Source organism: Benincasa hispida, chromosome 9 (genome assembly GCF_027475165.1).
Source record: "Benincasa hispida cultivar pf3 chromosome 9, pf3_genome.v1.1, whole genome shotgun sequence".
Classification (NCBI taxonomy): domain Eukaryota; kingdom Viridiplantae; phylum Streptophyta; class Magnoliopsida; order Cucurbitales; family Cucurbitaceae; genus Benincasa; species Benincasa hispida.
Window position 1 is genome coordinate 51,701,848 of NC_143486.1, and position 18,777 is coordinate 51,720,624.

The following is an 18,777-nucleotide window of genomic DNA, read 5'->3' on the forward strand; positions in this document are numbered from 1 at the left end:
GATCAATTTTATTTTTGGATTGTTTTATCCTAGGGACGATGTGGCAGTATTCCTGACCTGTTTGAACACTTGGGCAGAGTCGCGGAGCTCGGCCTATAACGAGCTTTTATTTTGTAGGTTCCGTTCTTTGCTCGATCATCGTGACCTGACCGTTTGTTGTTGTCCTGTTCGTCGTTTGAGGGTCTTGCCATTGACAACATTTGTAGTCGCTAATGGATGCACGTAATATCAAGATCTTTGTCGAGGAAAAGGTAGTGGGTTCTTTGTTTCACCGAACAATAAGATTGATGGGATAATTTATGGGTTTGAAGGATGAGGGTTTGAAGTCTCTCTCTTTTCTTTTCTTTTTTCCTTTTTTGTTTAGTGTATCATGTATGAGGGTTTTGAAATGTTTTGCATGGTGGCATGGATGCATAGGGAGGTTTTCTCTTTTCTTTTTTCTTATTTATTTTTTTAGAATATGAGGGATTTGAAAAGGTTTAGAAGGTGGATGATTAGCATGAGTAAGAGAGTGTGATTAATGGTTGATTGGATGGTGTGTTAGACAAATTGGTTCTTTTGGTAGAGATTAATTGCATGTGGGTTCCAATTGAGTGTTTAAGCTTACATCATATTTAGTACTATTCATTTTCCCACTTTTCCATAACTAATATTCTTTTAGGATTTATAGCATGATATCATGTTGAGACGGTGTATTTGTTTGGGATGATGGATTGCATGTTGGTTTCAGTTGAGTGTTATGTTATTTACACCATAATTAGTATTATTCATTTTCCCATTTTCGCATAATTAATAGTTTCTTAGGTTTAAGACATAATTTTTTTTAAGGGTATTGTAATTAAAGTGTGGGGTGAGAGAATCGAATCTTAGACCTCGAGATTGATAATATAAACACTATGCCAATTGAACTATGCTCTTATTGGCAGTTTACAACATAATATCATGTTTAGACATTGTATTTGTTTAATGTAGTCTAATTTTATTTATATATGTTTGTAGACAACGTATTTGAAAGTTGTCAACCCAATGCATTTTCGGTTTTGCTTTCAAACGGTATTTTTTTTTTGTGAATAATCACTTCTATTGAATTTAAATTAAATCTTAATTTATTTATTTTGGGCGATTTTTATTATTTTTTCTTTTTTTAATTTTCAATTAGATTTTATATTTAAATATTGTGTAATCATGAAGATTTTCTAGAAGGGTATATCGGTCCAATTTTATATATAACTACCATATATTTAAATTTATTATTTTAAGTTTAGACATTTTTTGTTGGGTAGAAACTATATTTATATATTTTTTAAAATATTACTTTACAATTAGACATTTGTCTATCGCCCCTAGGAAAAAACGGACATTTTTATAATTGGGCCTATTTACTTAGGATTTATGCCTTCAAAATATAAGAGATAATAACAGATAAGACCTTAACAAAAATCCTATATTATATTTATGTTCAACTTTTCTATTATTTACAAGAATGTTTATGTTAACTTCTTAATTACATAAATATTAGGGCTCAATTACCTTTTTGTCCCCAACCTATATTCAATTACACATTTCAAAAAAGGAAACTCGAACGTTTCCTTGATTCACGTGTAATTTTTATTTTATCCAAAATTACTTTCCAAAACCCCACTCATTCTCTATCTCACGTTCTCTCTAACCCTCTTTCTCTCTAACTCTCTTTCTCTCTCTCTCCCTCTCTCTCCACCTTCAACACTAGCAACCACACCGGAAGACGAATGGAACAGCGAACCATGAATAACGAATTTGGAGTGAGACGACTAACGATGAACAATAAACTCTGCTGGACGGCGGACAACGATAAACGAATGGCGGATGATGAACGACGAACTTAGCTGGACGGCGGATGTTGAGCGATTCGGCTTGATGGCGAATAATGGCAGGACACAAATGATGGTGAATATGTGGCAGACAGTCAAACAACGACGATGGGCACGACGGACAATTAAACGACAACAAAGATGAATATGGGGAGATTCTTGGACAAGCAAACCAAGAAACCTCTTTTATTTTGTTTAACCTATATAAATCTCTAAGTAGGATATATATTACTGTGATATATACTGTAATTTATATTGAACATTGAGTATCGTAAAGCAGTTGTATTTGAGTACATATTAAATATATTTACCAATATATTTCATATTGGTTATAACATTTGTAAAAATTAATGCAATGTTAAATGGTATATATCAAAACTTTCGAATAGTACATTTCAAACATACTAAAAAATCTTAATATACTTCATGATAGAGTAATCATACATGCAACAGAAGAAATCAGAATCAAAGCATTTTAATTACACTTAATTTGAGTTTTAATAATATGCAATAAAACATTTTTAAAGGAGAAGGGTTTCAGAATACAATACCTTTGATGAACCACAGAAATTCCTTCTTCTCTCCATGAACCTCCAAATTGATAGTAGACCACCGCAATGATCTTCTCTACTATCCTATAACTTAGACTGAGAGGTGGAATCTCATATTGAGTTCAATTTGATTAGGGAGGAATAGGGTTTTTAGAGAGAGTGTGATTTTCAGAATTTCTTATGCATTAATTCCCAATAATTTCGAAAATTCAAGCTTTTAAAGAACTCAATCATGCAAGTAATACTTGATATTGTTGATTGTCACTTCAATTATCAACATAAAAGTGGTCTAGGTATTTAACTTGGAGTAAACCACTCAAACATTGGAAAAATTGGAAAACTCCACTAAAGTGGAATTTCTAATTTTCAATTTTAATTTCAAATTTTTCAATTTCAATTTTGTTTTTATTTAATTTTCACCAAAATTAAATTTAAATGAAAAATTCAAAACAAATTTTCAATATTACAAAATTGAATTTGTTTTATTTAAATAATTAATTAAACAAAATTAATTGATTAATTATAATAATTTAATATCAAATATTAAATTAATTAAACACCTAATTTATACATGAATCTTATTCATGTAAATCAATATTTAAATATTCTAATCTCTCCAATTACGTTTAATTTCGATAAATTAAATGTTTAAATATATCGAATATACTTAATCAAACCATAAATTGAATTTGAACACCTCAAATTCAAAGCCCTAATTTCGAATTTGAACATTTCAAATATACTCAATTCACTAATCCAAGATATAATTTTACGAGCTAATAGAGGGACCTTATGGACCTACAGATCATGAACTCCAACGATTTGAGATTAATTGGCTAAACTCTTTAGACCAAATTAATCAATGTTCGTTAACTACCGAGACACACTACTATAACTCGATAGTTGCACTCTCCTCAAGGTAGTTATATTTCTATCCACTTTAACTATAATCAGTAAGTCAATCATTCATAGGTTATTCGTATTTACAATTAGGTCAAAATTACCATTTGACCCCTGTAAATACATCTTGGTCCATAAGTTCCCACTAAACCTCTATTGAACAATTGGTTTATAGTCCAACTAATAAACCATGACCCTCTCAATCATGAGGGCAGGACCCTATTGTTCAAGACCAGGAATCAGTACTTAAGAGAACAATCTATCTGCTAACCCTAAATTGGGTAATAGTGAATTCCATCTTGCAGGACTATGTCCTCAACTATCTATCCGGTTTTATCCCCAAAATGGGAGGCTGTTGGATTACTCTCACCTATGCAGATCAAAGGACAATCTCGAATAAACAGGAGTTCATAGTTAGCTTATGATTAAGATTGAGTTACCCTAAGTCATCAAATTTGAAATAGTCAGTTTTAATACTAAACGGTTGTTAGAAATAAAAGTGACTATCTCGAGGTCCGGTCTTATACAGACATCCTTTGCATAAGATGCCTCCACTCGCATGTCTCTACATGAATGATTTTGAGATCACATCATTTGTATCAGTATACAAAGTGGACCATATCCAATATTGTCACCAGGATGAGGTACTCAATCTCATCCATATACTTATAGACTATTTTGACTATAAACTAAAACTTGATCCATATTTATGTCTCTACATAAAGTTAAAGTATTCATACTATAGCCATAGAATCATTTATTGGATTTTACAAAATAATGCAATATCGATAACATTTTATTGAATGAACAACTCAATAATACTTTTATTGATAAATAGACTGTTTCTAATATTTACGAATTGCGAGTTTTAAGACATTCCCAATATTTCATACATTGGTTAGAATACATTTAAACACCTAACACAATGTTTAAAAAAAAACCATGAATCAATCGGAAGAATAGAAAAATGCTTCATGTGTGAAATTGAAAAATAATTATGAAATGTATGATATATACTATTATATCAATGAAATTTATGATATATACTTCAATTTATGTTGAATATTGGGTCAATTTTTTATTTCTATACTGTGGTATATTTTAACCACTTGACACAATATTTTCAAACAATTTAATGAAACAAAAAAAAATGTGAAACCAAAAAATGTGGAACCAACATATAGAAATAAAATTAAATTAAATACATTTTCTCTCTCCAATTGTAAATTGGTTTAGAATCTTAACAAATTCATACATGAAAATGGAAAAATAAATTATGAAATGTATATACCATGATATAAATGAAATTTATGATATATATTGCGATTTATGTTAAATATTGAGTCAATTTTTTATTTTTATACCCTTGACATAATATTTTCAAATACTTTAATGAAAAGAAAAAAAAGAATAAAATGCAAAACCAAAAAACGTGGAACCAGAATAAAATTTCATTAAAAATATTTTCTCACTCCAATTGCAAATGAGTTTAAAATCTCAACAAATTAATGCTATAAAAATTCTCTCCAATATCAACTAAAATAGATAATTTTCATTCAATAGACTTTCTCTCTCCAATATCAAATGGTTTTAAAATCTCAACTAATTACTCATTTCTCATAAATATATACTCTATCTAGCGTTAAGAATACCTCGTAAATATGAAAAATATCAATCATCCCACTATCGAAAAGTGTATATTTGATAGAGAATCTCATAAAAAAAAAATCTTAGATTTGAAAATAACAATAAATTTAGACATTTATGAAAATAAGTTTAGAAAAGGGATTTAGTTTGTAATTATCCCAAAGTATAATTTCCCCCAAGCTTCCGATTGCATTTCGAGGTTTGGGCTCGATGACATGGGTCCATATATTGACAGGGCCCAAGTATGGGTTCGATTCCAATATAAAAATGGGCTATTTCTCTCTCAAGACAGTTTAAAATCGTTATCCTCTCTTCCAATTGGGAATTCTCCTAAAAACCCTAAATCGACCATCTTTCTTCTTCGTCTTCGCCCTTCTATCGATCTTCTTCGGCAACGGAAGAAAAGTTCAGCCTCTAGCCATATTTCTGATGGCGTCCAAATCGAAGAGCGAAAACCCTCACACCGGTGATGGCGCTAGCCCCGGGTTTGTGTCTTTGCCTTTCTAAATTTGTTCTCGTTCGGTCTTTCTCTTAGAAAGTTTCAAGTGGGGGTTTTGAAGCACCAGATTTTAATTACTATATGCCTTCCCCCCTTTATGCCTGCCAAACGCTTCCTTTCTCTCGATTTTCCTTAGATCTTGATTTTGTGCTATCTTTTGTTTTCCCAGGAAGATTTTCATTGGAGGATTGGCGAAAGATACAACTTACAGTGAGTTTTTGTTCTTAGGGTTCTAGTTTTTGTAGCTATAGTTAATTCTGCTGAAAATACCTGTTTTTCTTGATGGGTATTCTTTTTTGTATGGATAGTTTAGGACCTTTTCTTTTTGTGCTTTAGCTGTTGTTTATACTTCAATTAGATCTGTTGAAGAGCATCGGCAATTAAATGAATTATTGATTTACTATATGTGTGAATTGATTAAATGCAATGTTAGCTTGGATCCGAATGTAGCTGATGTCCTTTTCATTGTGTTTCTTGGGAAAAACCAGCTCAATTCAACAAGCATTTTGGGAAATATGGAGAGATAACAGACTCAGTGATCATGAAAGATCGGTATACGGGACAGCCTAGAGGTTTTGGGTTTATCACTTATGCTGATCCTTCGGTGGTTGACAAGGTTATTGAAGATACACACATCATCAATGGGAAACAAGTGCGTGATCCTATTTATTTTGTTTTTCTGACTGGCTCATGGAACATTTTATTCTACTATATTGTTAAATGGCGTTACTTCTTGGTCTCCCATGGTCTTATGAGGTCAATTGTGAATCTTTTTTTGAGTTCTATTGGATGGTTAATGTTTTTTCTTTGGTGTACCCTCTTTCATTCCATGGTACTATTGTAATGTGATCTGTTGTTGCATGGATGTAGGCTTTATTTATTTATTTTTCTTTCTTGTGTGACTTACTTTGCTAAATGGAATTAGGTTGAAATTAAGAGAACCATCCCGAAAGGACAAGGTCAATCAAAGGATTTTAAGACGAAGAAGATATTTGTTGGTGGCATTCCATCAACGGTTACTGAAGGTAGGGTTATTGAGTTATATGTTGTGGCGTTTATATATATATATTGGTGGTACCAATATTTGTTTCAGCCACTGTTTATTTGTTCCTTCACATATGGCTGTGGTTTTTGTGTTATTTGTTTTAATCTCTTTATCACAACATGTCTTGCTTGTAGATAAGCGTACACATTTTTTTTCCAAAATTTATTCATTCTTTTGTTGTAGTTTATATGTTTTGTGTTTAATCTGTCTACGTGTTTCTTGCTTGTAGATGAGTTTCAACATTTCTTTTCCAAGTATGGGAAAGTTGTGGAACACCAAATCATACGTGACCATGAAACCAACCGCTCGCGAGGCTTTGGGTTTATAGTTTTTGAGGAGGAAGAAGTTGTAGATGAAATTTTATCCAAAGGAAATATGATAGATATGTCTGGTACCCAGGTGAGCTTATATAAATGGACTGTAAGTGAGCAAAGTGTAAACAGAATTCTGTTTCCCAGGGATTTTGCACTATCCTACTCTCCAGTTTTAATAATAATGGACAATTTTCAACCTTTTCACTCTATGCAAATGTATCTTTTAGTATTATGCCATTAGTTACTTCTTTTTGTTACTAATTTTAGGTGGAGGTTATTACAGGTATAGATCTTCTAAGGAAAGGGCTATCACAATAGTTAAATTACAGAAGATTTAGGTTGACTAAGTTACTTTGTTGTAGGTGGAGATCAAGAAAGCTGAACCCAAGAAATCCTCAAACCCTCCACCTGCTCCTGCATATGGTAGCAATTCTAGGGCTCGTTCATTCAATGATGGCTTTGGTGGATATGGCAGTTCTTATGGGGACTTTGATGCAGGCTTTGGACCTGGCCCCTTTAGGAACCCAGGTGGTATTGGTGGTAGGATTGGGAGTGGCTATGGTTATGGTAGTGGTGGTGATTTTGGTGGTGGTTATGGAGGATTTGGAGGCAATAGCTTAGGTGGCTACCGAGGTGAATCATCCCTCGGTTATTCTAGTCGATTTGGACCTTACAGTGGTGGGTTTGGTGGGGGATATGGCACGAGTGGCTTAGGAGGATATGGACGAGGGGTTGATGGCTATGGGAGCTATGGAAGTTCAGGTTATGGTGGAGGTTACGACTCTGGTCCTGGTGCTAGTTATGGTGGAGCAGGTGGTTTGTATGGAAGGGGAGGCTATAGTGGGACTGGGAGTAGTCGATACCATCCTTATGCAAGGTAGAATCATTACATAGTACCCGTCCATCCCTTTGGAAGCTAGAAAAGAAGTCTTTCTCCATTGCTGTCTTGCTAAGATTTGCCATAGTCACACAGGTTCCTTTAGTTTTGTGGCCCAGTGATAGGCGCTTCTCACAAATACTAGAGGTCCTGAGGAAGCTTTTGAAAGACCAGAAGAGTGTATTAGACATTTTATTGTATGGTTTTAGATACTGTTATGTAGACTACTACTGCAAGCTAGTTTGTGCCTAATATGGTTGTCCTGATCTAGTACAATTTCAATGTAGTGTGCTATGGTGTAGGCTTTAGCATATACCTTTTTCTTGGTTGTGTTTATTCCTCACATTAGTTTGATATCTAGATAGATTTATTATGTCCTATATATATATGCCTAGTCTTCTGCTCTTATTTTAGTTTGTTGATGATAGATTGCTTGTGAGAAATCTCTCTGTTCTTTTAAAATCAGATAGAGGCTTGTTTTTTTTTAGGGGAAGCAGGAAATCTAGAATGAGGGAACATTACTTGTGTTGATATGCTGATTCTGGTAGCCTAGAAGCTCCCATCTAAGATATACTTTGATCGACCCACCCCGAATGCATATGCACACATGCACATTGTGACACATGGCACCACTATAATTAAGCTTGTTTTGATGGATTCGGATTGACTGAACTGATGAAGCTAATCTGGTGGGGGGGTTCCCTTTCCTGTGAATTTCTCGAGTGTCATTGAATTTGCTATACTAGTCTTGTATGCCTATTTCTGCAACTTTATTAATTATTCTAGGGTCTCCATTTATATATCCCAAAATTTGGGTTTCCAATGATTATTGGTAAATGATACAAGCCAAAGTTTCAGTGCAGCTGAAGTCTCTAATTTCTCCAATAATCTTTTCATACTGAGGTACTGCTAGTATTGTAGATCATCTGACCAAATTGCCTCGCGGTCCTTTTTATTCTTTCTTATCCTTTAATATTTGCTAACTGAATGTCTACCAGGTGTGGACAAACAAATATTTAATGTTGCATTAAAAACAGAAATAATATTTCTCATCAGCCTTTATTTCTCAATTGATGTTTTGTAATTGAATTCTATTTCATTTTTCTAGAGACTTCAATTTTTCGTAAATGGAGATTCTTCTACTGAAATTGATACAGATGATGTAAAAGGATATTAAGAAGGGAAATCTTTATATACCCATTCTATCTTACACTTATTTCTGTGGAAATTGTGCTTACTTGATTTGGATTTGGATTTGGACCATGCCTATGGAAGTAATTTGACGACTCTAAAAGGGCCTTGGAAGATAATAATTTCTTCTCAAGGGAGGATTAGTAGAACAACCATATAAAAAAGAGGCTTCAAAAAATGTCAAGTCAGTAATAATTCTATGATTAATGCTTATTTATTTATTTATTTGGTTTTTAATTCTTTAGTTTCATTTTAGAATTTTATTAGGAGTCCCGTCTCATGTATACTTTAGATTGATAATATAGATTCTTGGATCATTTAAACTACATTAATTTGGTATTAGAGCAACTTTCGGGATCAATAATTGTTGTTTGGATTGGGAGGCTTTTGGCAATCAAGAGGAAGTTTTGTGAGCTTTGCTAATCATGAGTTGCAAATATTAAATAATCAAATGGCCAAATTGAAACATATATTTTTTGAAAATCGAAGAATAATCTAACAATTATGAGGCTGAAACTTATTCAAGAAAATGCAATAATTGATCATACAACAATTAAGGGGTTATACCTTACTTAAGTTAAGACAGTCAATTTGTACAGTAATCTTGAAGTGTTGGAGGAAATGAGGAAGGGAGAAAGAAATCCATGGGAAAGATGATTGAAAACATAGATCAGCTTGTAGAACAATGGCAAGGGTTAAAAAGAAAAAATTCAAGAAAATCAAAACCAAGAGCTTGGTGGATAAAAGCAGATCAATAATTCAACTAAGGTTGTGGTATCTTACAAGAAATACATGAGATAGACAATTTAAAGAATTTTGGAACCCAACCAAAGGCGACTCCAGGGAAGAAGACGACAACCTTGGGGAACTCAATTCAAAGAAATTTGAATTGCTAGTCACGATCGAATAATATTTGGAAACACATGATCCTTTTGACTGTTTCCATGCAATTGAACCCAACATCTGCTCTCATGTATTCTTTTTTAGGCTTTAATTACAACAAAGATTCACAAGTTTGGTTGTGGAGGATTATATCCTTAATGGCACTTAGGCTACGTTAATATACTAATAAACTGAACTAAAATCACGACGGAAGAGCTAAGCAATTGTTGATCTCAACATCAACCGGCTAAAAGAAGTAATCAACTATATAGATCCTAAGAAAGAACCTGAACAAGACAAAACATACTGAACAAAGTGAAAAAAATACCAATGAACTTAGTTTACATCCTAGTAAAGAATCTGTAAGAAAAAAGAAGAAAAAAAATACTAATGAAGTTCTGCTTCGTTTACCAATCGACAATTCCAACTAATTGTGAACTCTAGAAATGGAAAGGAGTTGTGGGGGCACATGTGATTATAGTAATCTGATTGCTCCCATTGAGGTGGTAATCCTATTACCTTTATTGGATTACATGTAACCCATGCAGATTTTTTTACGTAATCTAGCCAGTCTCTATACCTCGATTTGAGCTCCTCCTCATGTCACCAACCCTGCCCGCCAGACAACTCTCAACTCGTACGAATCTTCTTCCGATCATTTCACAAACAAAACCATATTCATAAAATAATTCATTCTATTTTATCATGCAGATAATAATCTTAAGTAGGTGAGATGATAGACGATGGTAATTGCAGAATTGAGATAACCAGATTGTTCCCATGCTGGTGGGTTGTGCTTGCCTGAATGGAAAATGGGACCTACAGAAGTTGGTTTTTCTTTATTTTTTTTTTAAGAAAATTTTGCCAATGGGGATGGAGGAGAAAGATCTCAGAAAGAAAGAAGAATGAAGAGAGAGAAGAGATATATTAAAAATTTATTTTTCTTTTATAACTCATCTTGCCACATAAGCCATCTAGTAAATTTTTTAATTTAAATTTAATGAATCTATTTGTAGACGAGTCTTGAAAACTAAGGAACTAAAATGATTAATTTGAAATATGAGAGACCAAATGAGCCTATTATTTAAAACTCAAGGACCAAAAATGTATATTTTCCTAACTATTTTTTGAGCTTTCAATTTTGAATTCGACTTCATCAATAAATTGCTCTCCGCACTCTATCTTGATCTCACTCATGCTCCAACTCGCTCTAGGGAAACCAAATATGCTAAGTATCTCTAGCTCTGGTTTATGATTTTATATCAAAATTATTGTTATTTTTCTAAAACTAAAATGGATATATATCATTTGTTATATAGATTCCGGCAGGGTTTCAAATAAAGAAATTAAAAAACATTCTAAACAAATTTCAATGATAAAACATCATAACAAAGGTAAAAGCTAAATACAATAATTATCTAAACAATTCAAAGTCACACTATCTAAACAAACATTTTTTAAGAATTTAGGGTCAAGCTTTCTTTTGCTAAAGTCACGCAACTCGAAGCTTAGGCTCTTGAAGCGCTACAAACATTTTCCTATTCTCTCTTTCTGTAAAGATGTTTGTAGCTTTCATGAAGAGTTCATTGTCGTTCACGATTCTAGGTATATCTCGTAAGGCATTCATTACTTCAAGAATGTAACAACTTGGCATATCTCTTTTCCTATTATCAATTGATTCACACAAACGTTTCAGCTGATTACAAAATTTATTAGCAACATCACCTTTGTGATCTTATTCTTATTCTTTTTTCTTTCCTTTCCCTTTAGTGTGATCCTCAGTAGAATATGCTAAATATTCAGTATCATTAGTGTCATTATGCTTCATGTCTTCAAATGTATCATCATCACGTACATATTTATATGAATTGCCCTCAATACTTTCAAGTATAAATCCTTGAGAGGGTGTCCATGCTCCCTCTCCTGTAATTGCAATATCCTTAAAAAGAATGTCTAATTGGTCTGCACTTTGTAACCCCTTCGCTCGAAATTTTGCTACCTCATGCTTAACCTACATAAGATTAGTTAATGAAATATTTAATAAAAATTTTCATTCCTAATAAATAAAACTATATAGATAAATGATATACCTTTAACTTTTCTTCTCACCACTCATTTGTTGCCTCAATAGTTTGACCCAATGGATTCCATCCTAATCCTGTCTTGTTTCCAACCAAGTCTGTCCATATCTGTCAGTCCTTTAATACACCCCATTATTTTTCATTTGTCTGAAGTCATAATTTCTATCGGTTTTCTCTCTAAATGTTCTAACAACATTTTTTCATTCAACTTTACTTAAATATCCATTTGGCCTATTTCCTTTCAAAGTGACTAAATCACTCCTTGAAGTTCAGATTCTCTGAACATACAAACATTTTTTCAAGACTTCAACTTTAAGAACATCTACGTTTTTGCTTCTTCAAATAAAATGTACGCATCAAATACATAGAATTAGAGGATCAACAAGCTAGAGGATGATCAAAGCATATCAACAAGCTAGAGGCCGATCCAACCCGACCAACAAGCCAGAGGGGGACCAAGTAGATCAACAAACCAGAGGTCGATCCAAACAAATCATCAAGTCCAAAGACCGACCCTCCAAGAAGATCAACAAGATTATTTTTCATGAGAAAATATCAAAGGATCAAATAGTAGAGATTAAATCAATACAAATTCAATATTCAAATTCAACGAATCACATTTCTCCGAAAATCTCATCCAACACAAACCCTCCCATCTTCAAGAACTATATGGATGAAGGATTGTGGAGGTCCTTAATTTCATAAAAATCATTGAAGTTGAACCTCTCTATCATGCCCACATTTCCATTCTCATCGGCCAAAGTAACACCCAATTGAAGAAGCTTCAAGTGATCCACATTGAATTTTAAGCCTTATATGTTTTGTTCCTTTGGAGCACCTCTTGGGGTGAATCGGAGAAAGCCAGTAACTCGGTGTCAAAGGTGATCACCGAAAATCCATAATTTTTTGTTTTAAATTATATTTAACTTAAGGGTTGTCCTTCCAAAAATATTTTTAAAAACTTCACTATCAAGTAAATGTCAAATTGCTAAAAATATTTTAAAATATAACAAAATGTCATAGTCTTTCAGTGATAGATGATAGTAGTCTATCAAGATTTATCAAATATTTTGCTATATTCGTAAATATTTTGGTTCATTTTTTTTTATTTGTAAACAATCCACATATTTATGGATTTTCTACCTAACAAATTATGATTGAACAATATGATAAGATGCAAGATGCACAAAGATTAATGTAATTAAGTTTTCTTTTTCTTTTTTTCTTTTGTTGAAAATATAATTACTTATTTTTTCAACTCAACGCAACCATATAGAAAAGTCACAAACAAACAAATATTTTTTTTTTTTGTTTTAGAAATAGAAGAAAGAGAACAAACAAATAACCTTTGATCTCGACGTTAAAAGTGAGTTTTTGAACAAAGAGAACTGTTCTTATAAGATCATAAAAGAACACTTAGAATATTTTCAACCCTTGCATCTTTTCATACACCATTACATCTTACCTTACCATAAATTTCCCAAATAACTAATTATAAGTTATGACATCATAAAAAATATATTAAATTGGATCTTTATCTTTAAAAAAATTTCTATGTTTTATGCACCGTCATCTTATTTTGTTTTAAAAATATTTGGGCTAGATTCTTACTTTTTCTTCAAGAAATTAATTAAGAACCTTCATCTTATTTTTGTTATTTAAAATTTGATTTTTAAAATAATTTATACCCAAACTTTGAATTGTATCACTTTAAAAAAAATTAATAATTGAATAAATTAAGTTCTCTAAATTTCCATACGTGAATTAATTTAAATTATTTGTTAAGATTTTATTTTAAAATTGGTAATACATACCATTTTCACATGCATATAAGATTCTTAAAATTCAAGAATTAATCTAATATTACACTACAACAAAAAGAATTTTGCAATTGGATGGGTAGAGAAAAATTTGTCATAAAAAAACACATTTTTGACAGAAAAAATGAAGTTTATTTTTGTATTCCTAAAAATTTATGAAAGTTTTTAAGTATCACCAATCTGTTACATTATTAATGGTCATTAAAATGAAATAATTACATTTTTCTTGTTTTTTTTTTTTTTTTTTATATGGTGCTATATGCAAGATTATTTTTCTTCCAAAATTCTACCATCTAATAAAAATTATCACATATATGATGTTGTTAAGGGAAACAATTCCAAAGTTTAGGGCAAAGATAATCGACTATTTTGTTTTTTAAAAAATAAAATTTGGAAAATGAAAATGAATTAACGTTTATTATAATTATTATATTTGAAACTGTGAGAATTTAATTAAAAGTTTTAGTTAGTAGCCAAATATATATGTTTAAAAAAAAACGAAAGGATATGGGGTGCAAAAGATTTAGATAATAAGATAAAAAGTGATATTTGATGATGTTATAATAAGAAGAGTTTAATTAATTACAATTTTTTTTACATAAATTAATTCAAATTTTAGTAAGCAGGCAAATATGTTAAAAAAGAAAAGATATATGACGGTGGAAAAAGTTTTTTTAAAAATAAAAAAAAAAAAAATATTTAAGTGATATTTGATGAAGTATATATATAACTTAATTATAAGAAGAGTTTGCATTGTAAAACTTAGTTTCGTTCTCACTTTCATGCGTTTCATCAACCTTTAAGGATCAACAAAAAGATCAAATATAAAAAAACCCCTCTTTTTCAGGTAAATTATATTCTTCTTTGATAATTTCTAAAACAAAAACAAAATACCTGCTTCTTACATTCAATCTTTTTTTTTTTTTTTTTTTTTTTTTTTTTTTAAATAAAATCTTTAAAGGAGCCGTTTAAATTGAAGTTTTCTCAATGTCCGGATAACTGAGAATTATATGTCTGAAAATAAAATTATTAGAAATTAAGGATGACTATGTTTGGTTGTGCATGAGAAAATAATGCCGGGAATAGTATGTGTGAGAATTAAAGATAACTAAGCTACTGGAAGGAAGGAAAATGGTGATAGGAATGGGTAGAAGAAGTGAAAACCCACACTTCTCAATGAGTATTTAATTCCTTCACTTGTGTACCTAAATGATGCCTGGAAAATGCCTTTTTCAAGATAAATAAACAAAACCCACCAACCAAATATGGGTCCCATTCCCACCCTCTTTTTCCTCCAACCAAACAGCCCCTAATCATGGGATCATTCGGCAAGTCTGATATTGTAATCTCTTTCAAGAATTGATCGTTCTTAACAACTGTTTTTCAAAGTTTTTAGTGGTTGCTTTCGATACCGAGTTCCCTGGCTTTCTTCGATCCACCCCGAGGGTGCTCTAGAGGAACCATTCTACAAAGATTTAAAATTCAATGTAAATCGCTTGAAGCTTCTTCAATTGGGTATTACTTTGGCCGATGAGAATGGGAATATTGGCATGATATAGGAGTTCAATTTCAGTGATTTTGGTGAAGCTAATGACCCTCGTAGTCCTTCGTCCATACAATTCTTAAAAAACGAAGGGTTTGAAAGAAGGATTACATCTTCTGAGTTTCAAAGGGCATTTTGGCCCATTTGCTGTAGTGGTCGAATCACCAAATGGGTCACCTTCTATAGCTTCTATGATGTCGCTTACCTACTCAACCCAATGATGATCAAATCCATTATGGATTCCATCATGGTGTTCGCTGCCAAGGCACAATGTCTCTTAGGCACAGTTGTTGACCTCAAGCACATGGCTGCTACTGCCACTACTTACAAAATGGCGAACTTGGACTTGAAAAGTTGGCCTAGTTACTCAATGTGGAGTGTAACGGCCTCGCCATTACATTGGTTCTGATAGCTTGTTGATGGATTCTGTTTATGCAATGATCAAGAAGGTGCTTGAGTTTTTACCAAAGGACTTTGACGGGTTTCTATATGGCTTGCATTATAGCATCTAATGATCCGTTCATGGGAACATCATCCACCAATTTTTTTGGTCACCATTTGGACCTAGTAGGTTTTATGGTTGTTGATGATAAAATTCAGTCAAGGGAACTCACCTCATTTTTACATGTCTTCAATGGTAAATTTGTAATTTAGGAGAAAAATCACCTGCAAGATAATCAAAAGAGTAATACATTGGTGTGGTACTTGCCACAGACACTCTGATGCTTAAGTCAGTACTTTGCACAAATGTCAAGGAAAATAGTTTTAAGGGAGGAGATGAGCTTACCTTTCATGGGGCTGCCATGCTCTATTTATAGTTGAGTCTTAGAGGTATTCCTTACTCCAATTATAAATTGACGGTTGTCACGTGGAAGTAATGTGCATTTTTTCTTGGCCAAAATTTGGTATCAACAGTTGGCGCTTTCTGTGGAGGAAGAAGTGATATCTGCAAGAAAATCTCAAAACACGCCATTTAAACAGAAGAAGTAATGAGTCGACAAAAGAATGGCGATTCAAATCAGGAAAGGCATCCTCGAAGAACCGTTAGTCAAGCGAAGAACAATAATGTTGTTCATAGCCCGCCTCGGCCTCAGCCTCCCAAGGCATAGGAAGAAGGGAAGATCGTGGCTCTGAGAGGAAGATTGATGTCCTATACAACAATATGGGACAGGTTTTAATACTATTGGGAAGGAATTCCGTTGATGAACATGATCGTTTAAAAAAGGAAGGACAAAACGACTTACGGGAAGACGTGGAAGAGAGGTCAAAATCTAAACAAAGTATATCAAGGCAGTATAGAGAACGCTTAAAGTGAATAAAGAAGATGTGCGAACAAAGCATGAACTCATTCGCTAAAAGCGCAGACTGACTCGAATGGAACAAAAAGCTAGAGAATCCCAGACACAGACTTAAGGGAGCTAATCAAAGAGAAGCGGCGCACAAAAAGCCATGCCAAATCTAGGCTGAGGTCGAGGCACACCCGTGGAAAAAAGAGTTTCAAACGATACAGACGGAAATAGGAAACATTCAGAGAGGCAATCCCAAAAAGTTACAGGCCGATCAGAGAATAATCAGTTTATTTTGAACTTGCCTAAAAGCTCGAACTACGAAGGAAGAGGAAGAGGAGAAAATCGCAAATCTAGAAAAGAATTGGGTCTCATCCATAGAGAAGCCAAGATCGAGCATAGACGACACCGAGCGCGAGTCGAGGTGGAATCAAGGATATTAGAATAAAAAATTGAATGGCTTTGGAGACTGACCTGGGCAAACTGATGACAGAGAAACAACATATGAAGGAAGAGCTTGAGGCATAATCTAAGGCTCAACAGAGGAAAGCCAAGCATCTAAAGGTTAAAAAAGAGATTTGTGTCCTCTTTGGCCTTGATGGTCGAGGAAGAGGTCAAATTAAAACTGAAGAAATTTGTGCCCTCCTTGGCCTTGGTGGCTGAGGATGAGACCAAATTGGAATTAAAGAGATTTGTGCCTTCCTTGGCCTTTGTGGCAAAGGATGAGGCCAAATTGGAAGTAAAGAGATCTGCCCTCCTCGACCCAAGGAATTTGTGGCTGAGATCGAGGCAAGTCTTTTGTCTCTTTTACATTATTTAAATTTCGTACATAGTGTAAAGAAGGAAACTATGCCCTCCTCAACCCAAGGAATTTGTAGCCGACACCAAGGCAAGGCAAGTCTTTTGTTTATTTTACATTCTTTAAATTTCATACATAATGTAAAGAGAGAAACTATGCTTTCCTTGACCCAAGGAGTTTGTGGCCAAGGTTGAGGCAAGTCTTTTGTTTTACGTTATTAATTTCAAACATAAATAATTTAAAGGGAAAAATCATGCCCTCCACAACCCAAAGAAATTTGTTGCCGACATGAGGCCAAATCCCAATATTTCTCTTTAAATCAAACTTGAAAAAAAAAAACATAACTCGAGATTAAGGCTGACTCTAGAAAAAAATGTATGATAAGCATTTACTTCCTTGATGTTGGGATTAGTATCTTAATTCTCCCGGAGTCTCGTAGTTTGTAATATGTACACATTGTTATGAATAAAATAAGAGTTATTTTATTTGGCATTTACTCATATTTAATAAAAAAAGCTCCATGATTATTGTATGTAAACTTAAGCATGTATATGAGATATACAAGTGGATCATGCCTTAAGTGAAAACCTAAAAAAGTCTGTAGTATAAGGATTAAGAAGGGATACCTGATCTTGGCGACACTACGGATATGACCCACTTTGTAGAGGTTTGCAAGTGTTGTGAAGTACTACAAATGGTAGATCCTGACTATTAATGTAGAAACATGTGAGTGGGGGTGTCCTATACAAATAGTTTGTATAAGACCGGACATCAAGATGCTTAGTCTCTTTATATAACGTTGTTGATACTTGAGACTTACATCTCACCTAAACGACCATAGGTGACATGACCTTAATCCTGAGTGTTTTGGGAAATCCTGTCTTTGAGGGCGGTTCTTTGATTAGTATGGGTGAGAGTGGCCAAATTGCCAACTCAACATGCCTACCTTTTTGGGGACTTGTCTGATTTAGGAGTTGGGAACTCAGTTACACAAGATTGAATTCACTCCTTCCCCAAAACATGGGTAAGTAGATAGATTGCTCCCTTAAGAATTGATTCCGGATCTTGAACATAGTGGTCACAACTTCTCTTTGAAAGAGAGGACCCAATCATAGTAGGACTATGACTTATGTTCATTAGAGGGATTGGTGGTACTTAAGGAGTTAGATGTAACTATAGGGGCATAACGGTTATTGGCCCAGCTGTACTTACGAGCGATCTGTGAAGGGTTATCGCACTGTTGATTAGTTAATATGGACACAAAATATATCTCTAGTAAAGAGAGCGCAACTGTCGATCTTCAGTGGAGTGCTTGGCAGTTAGCGGATGGTGGATCATGTGACTAAAGAGTTTAGTCAGTTATTCACGTACCATTGAAGCTTCAAGCTATAGGTTCATAAGGTCCCCTTGGTAGCTTAATGGATTCGAGTTGAGAATCAGTTCTTGGTGTTGACTTTAAATGTTCAAATTGACAAGAGAAAATTCGATTATA

General features: G+C 33.3%; 1 protein-coding gene and 1 pseudogene across 1 annotated transcript; one reads left to right on the forward strand and one right to left on the reverse strand.

The window, feature by feature from the left end:
* Nucleotides 1-5,200: 5,200 nt before the first annotated feature.
* Nucleotides 5,201-7,996, forward strand: LOC120086778 (RNA-binding (RRM/RBD/RNP motifs) family protein). Its single transcript, XM_039043573.2, has 6 exons — nucleotides 5,201-5,433; nucleotides 5,617-5,657; nucleotides 5,936-6,099; nucleotides 6,373-6,472; nucleotides 6,722-6,891; nucleotides 7,169-7,996. The coding sequence occupies exons 1-6, from the start codon at nucleotides 5,378-5,380 to the stop codon at nucleotides 7,685-7,687; spliced, it is 1,050 nt and encodes a 349-aa protein (XP_038899501.1). The 5' UTR covers nucleotides 5,201-5,377; the 3' UTR covers nucleotides 7,688-7,996.
* A 3,231-nt stretch (nucleotides 7,997-11,227) lies between these two features.
* Nucleotides 11,228-15,506, reverse strand: LOC150033892 (L10-interacting MYB domain-containing protein-like; annotated as a pseudogene).
* Nucleotides 15,507-18,777: the final 3,271 nt, after the last annotated feature.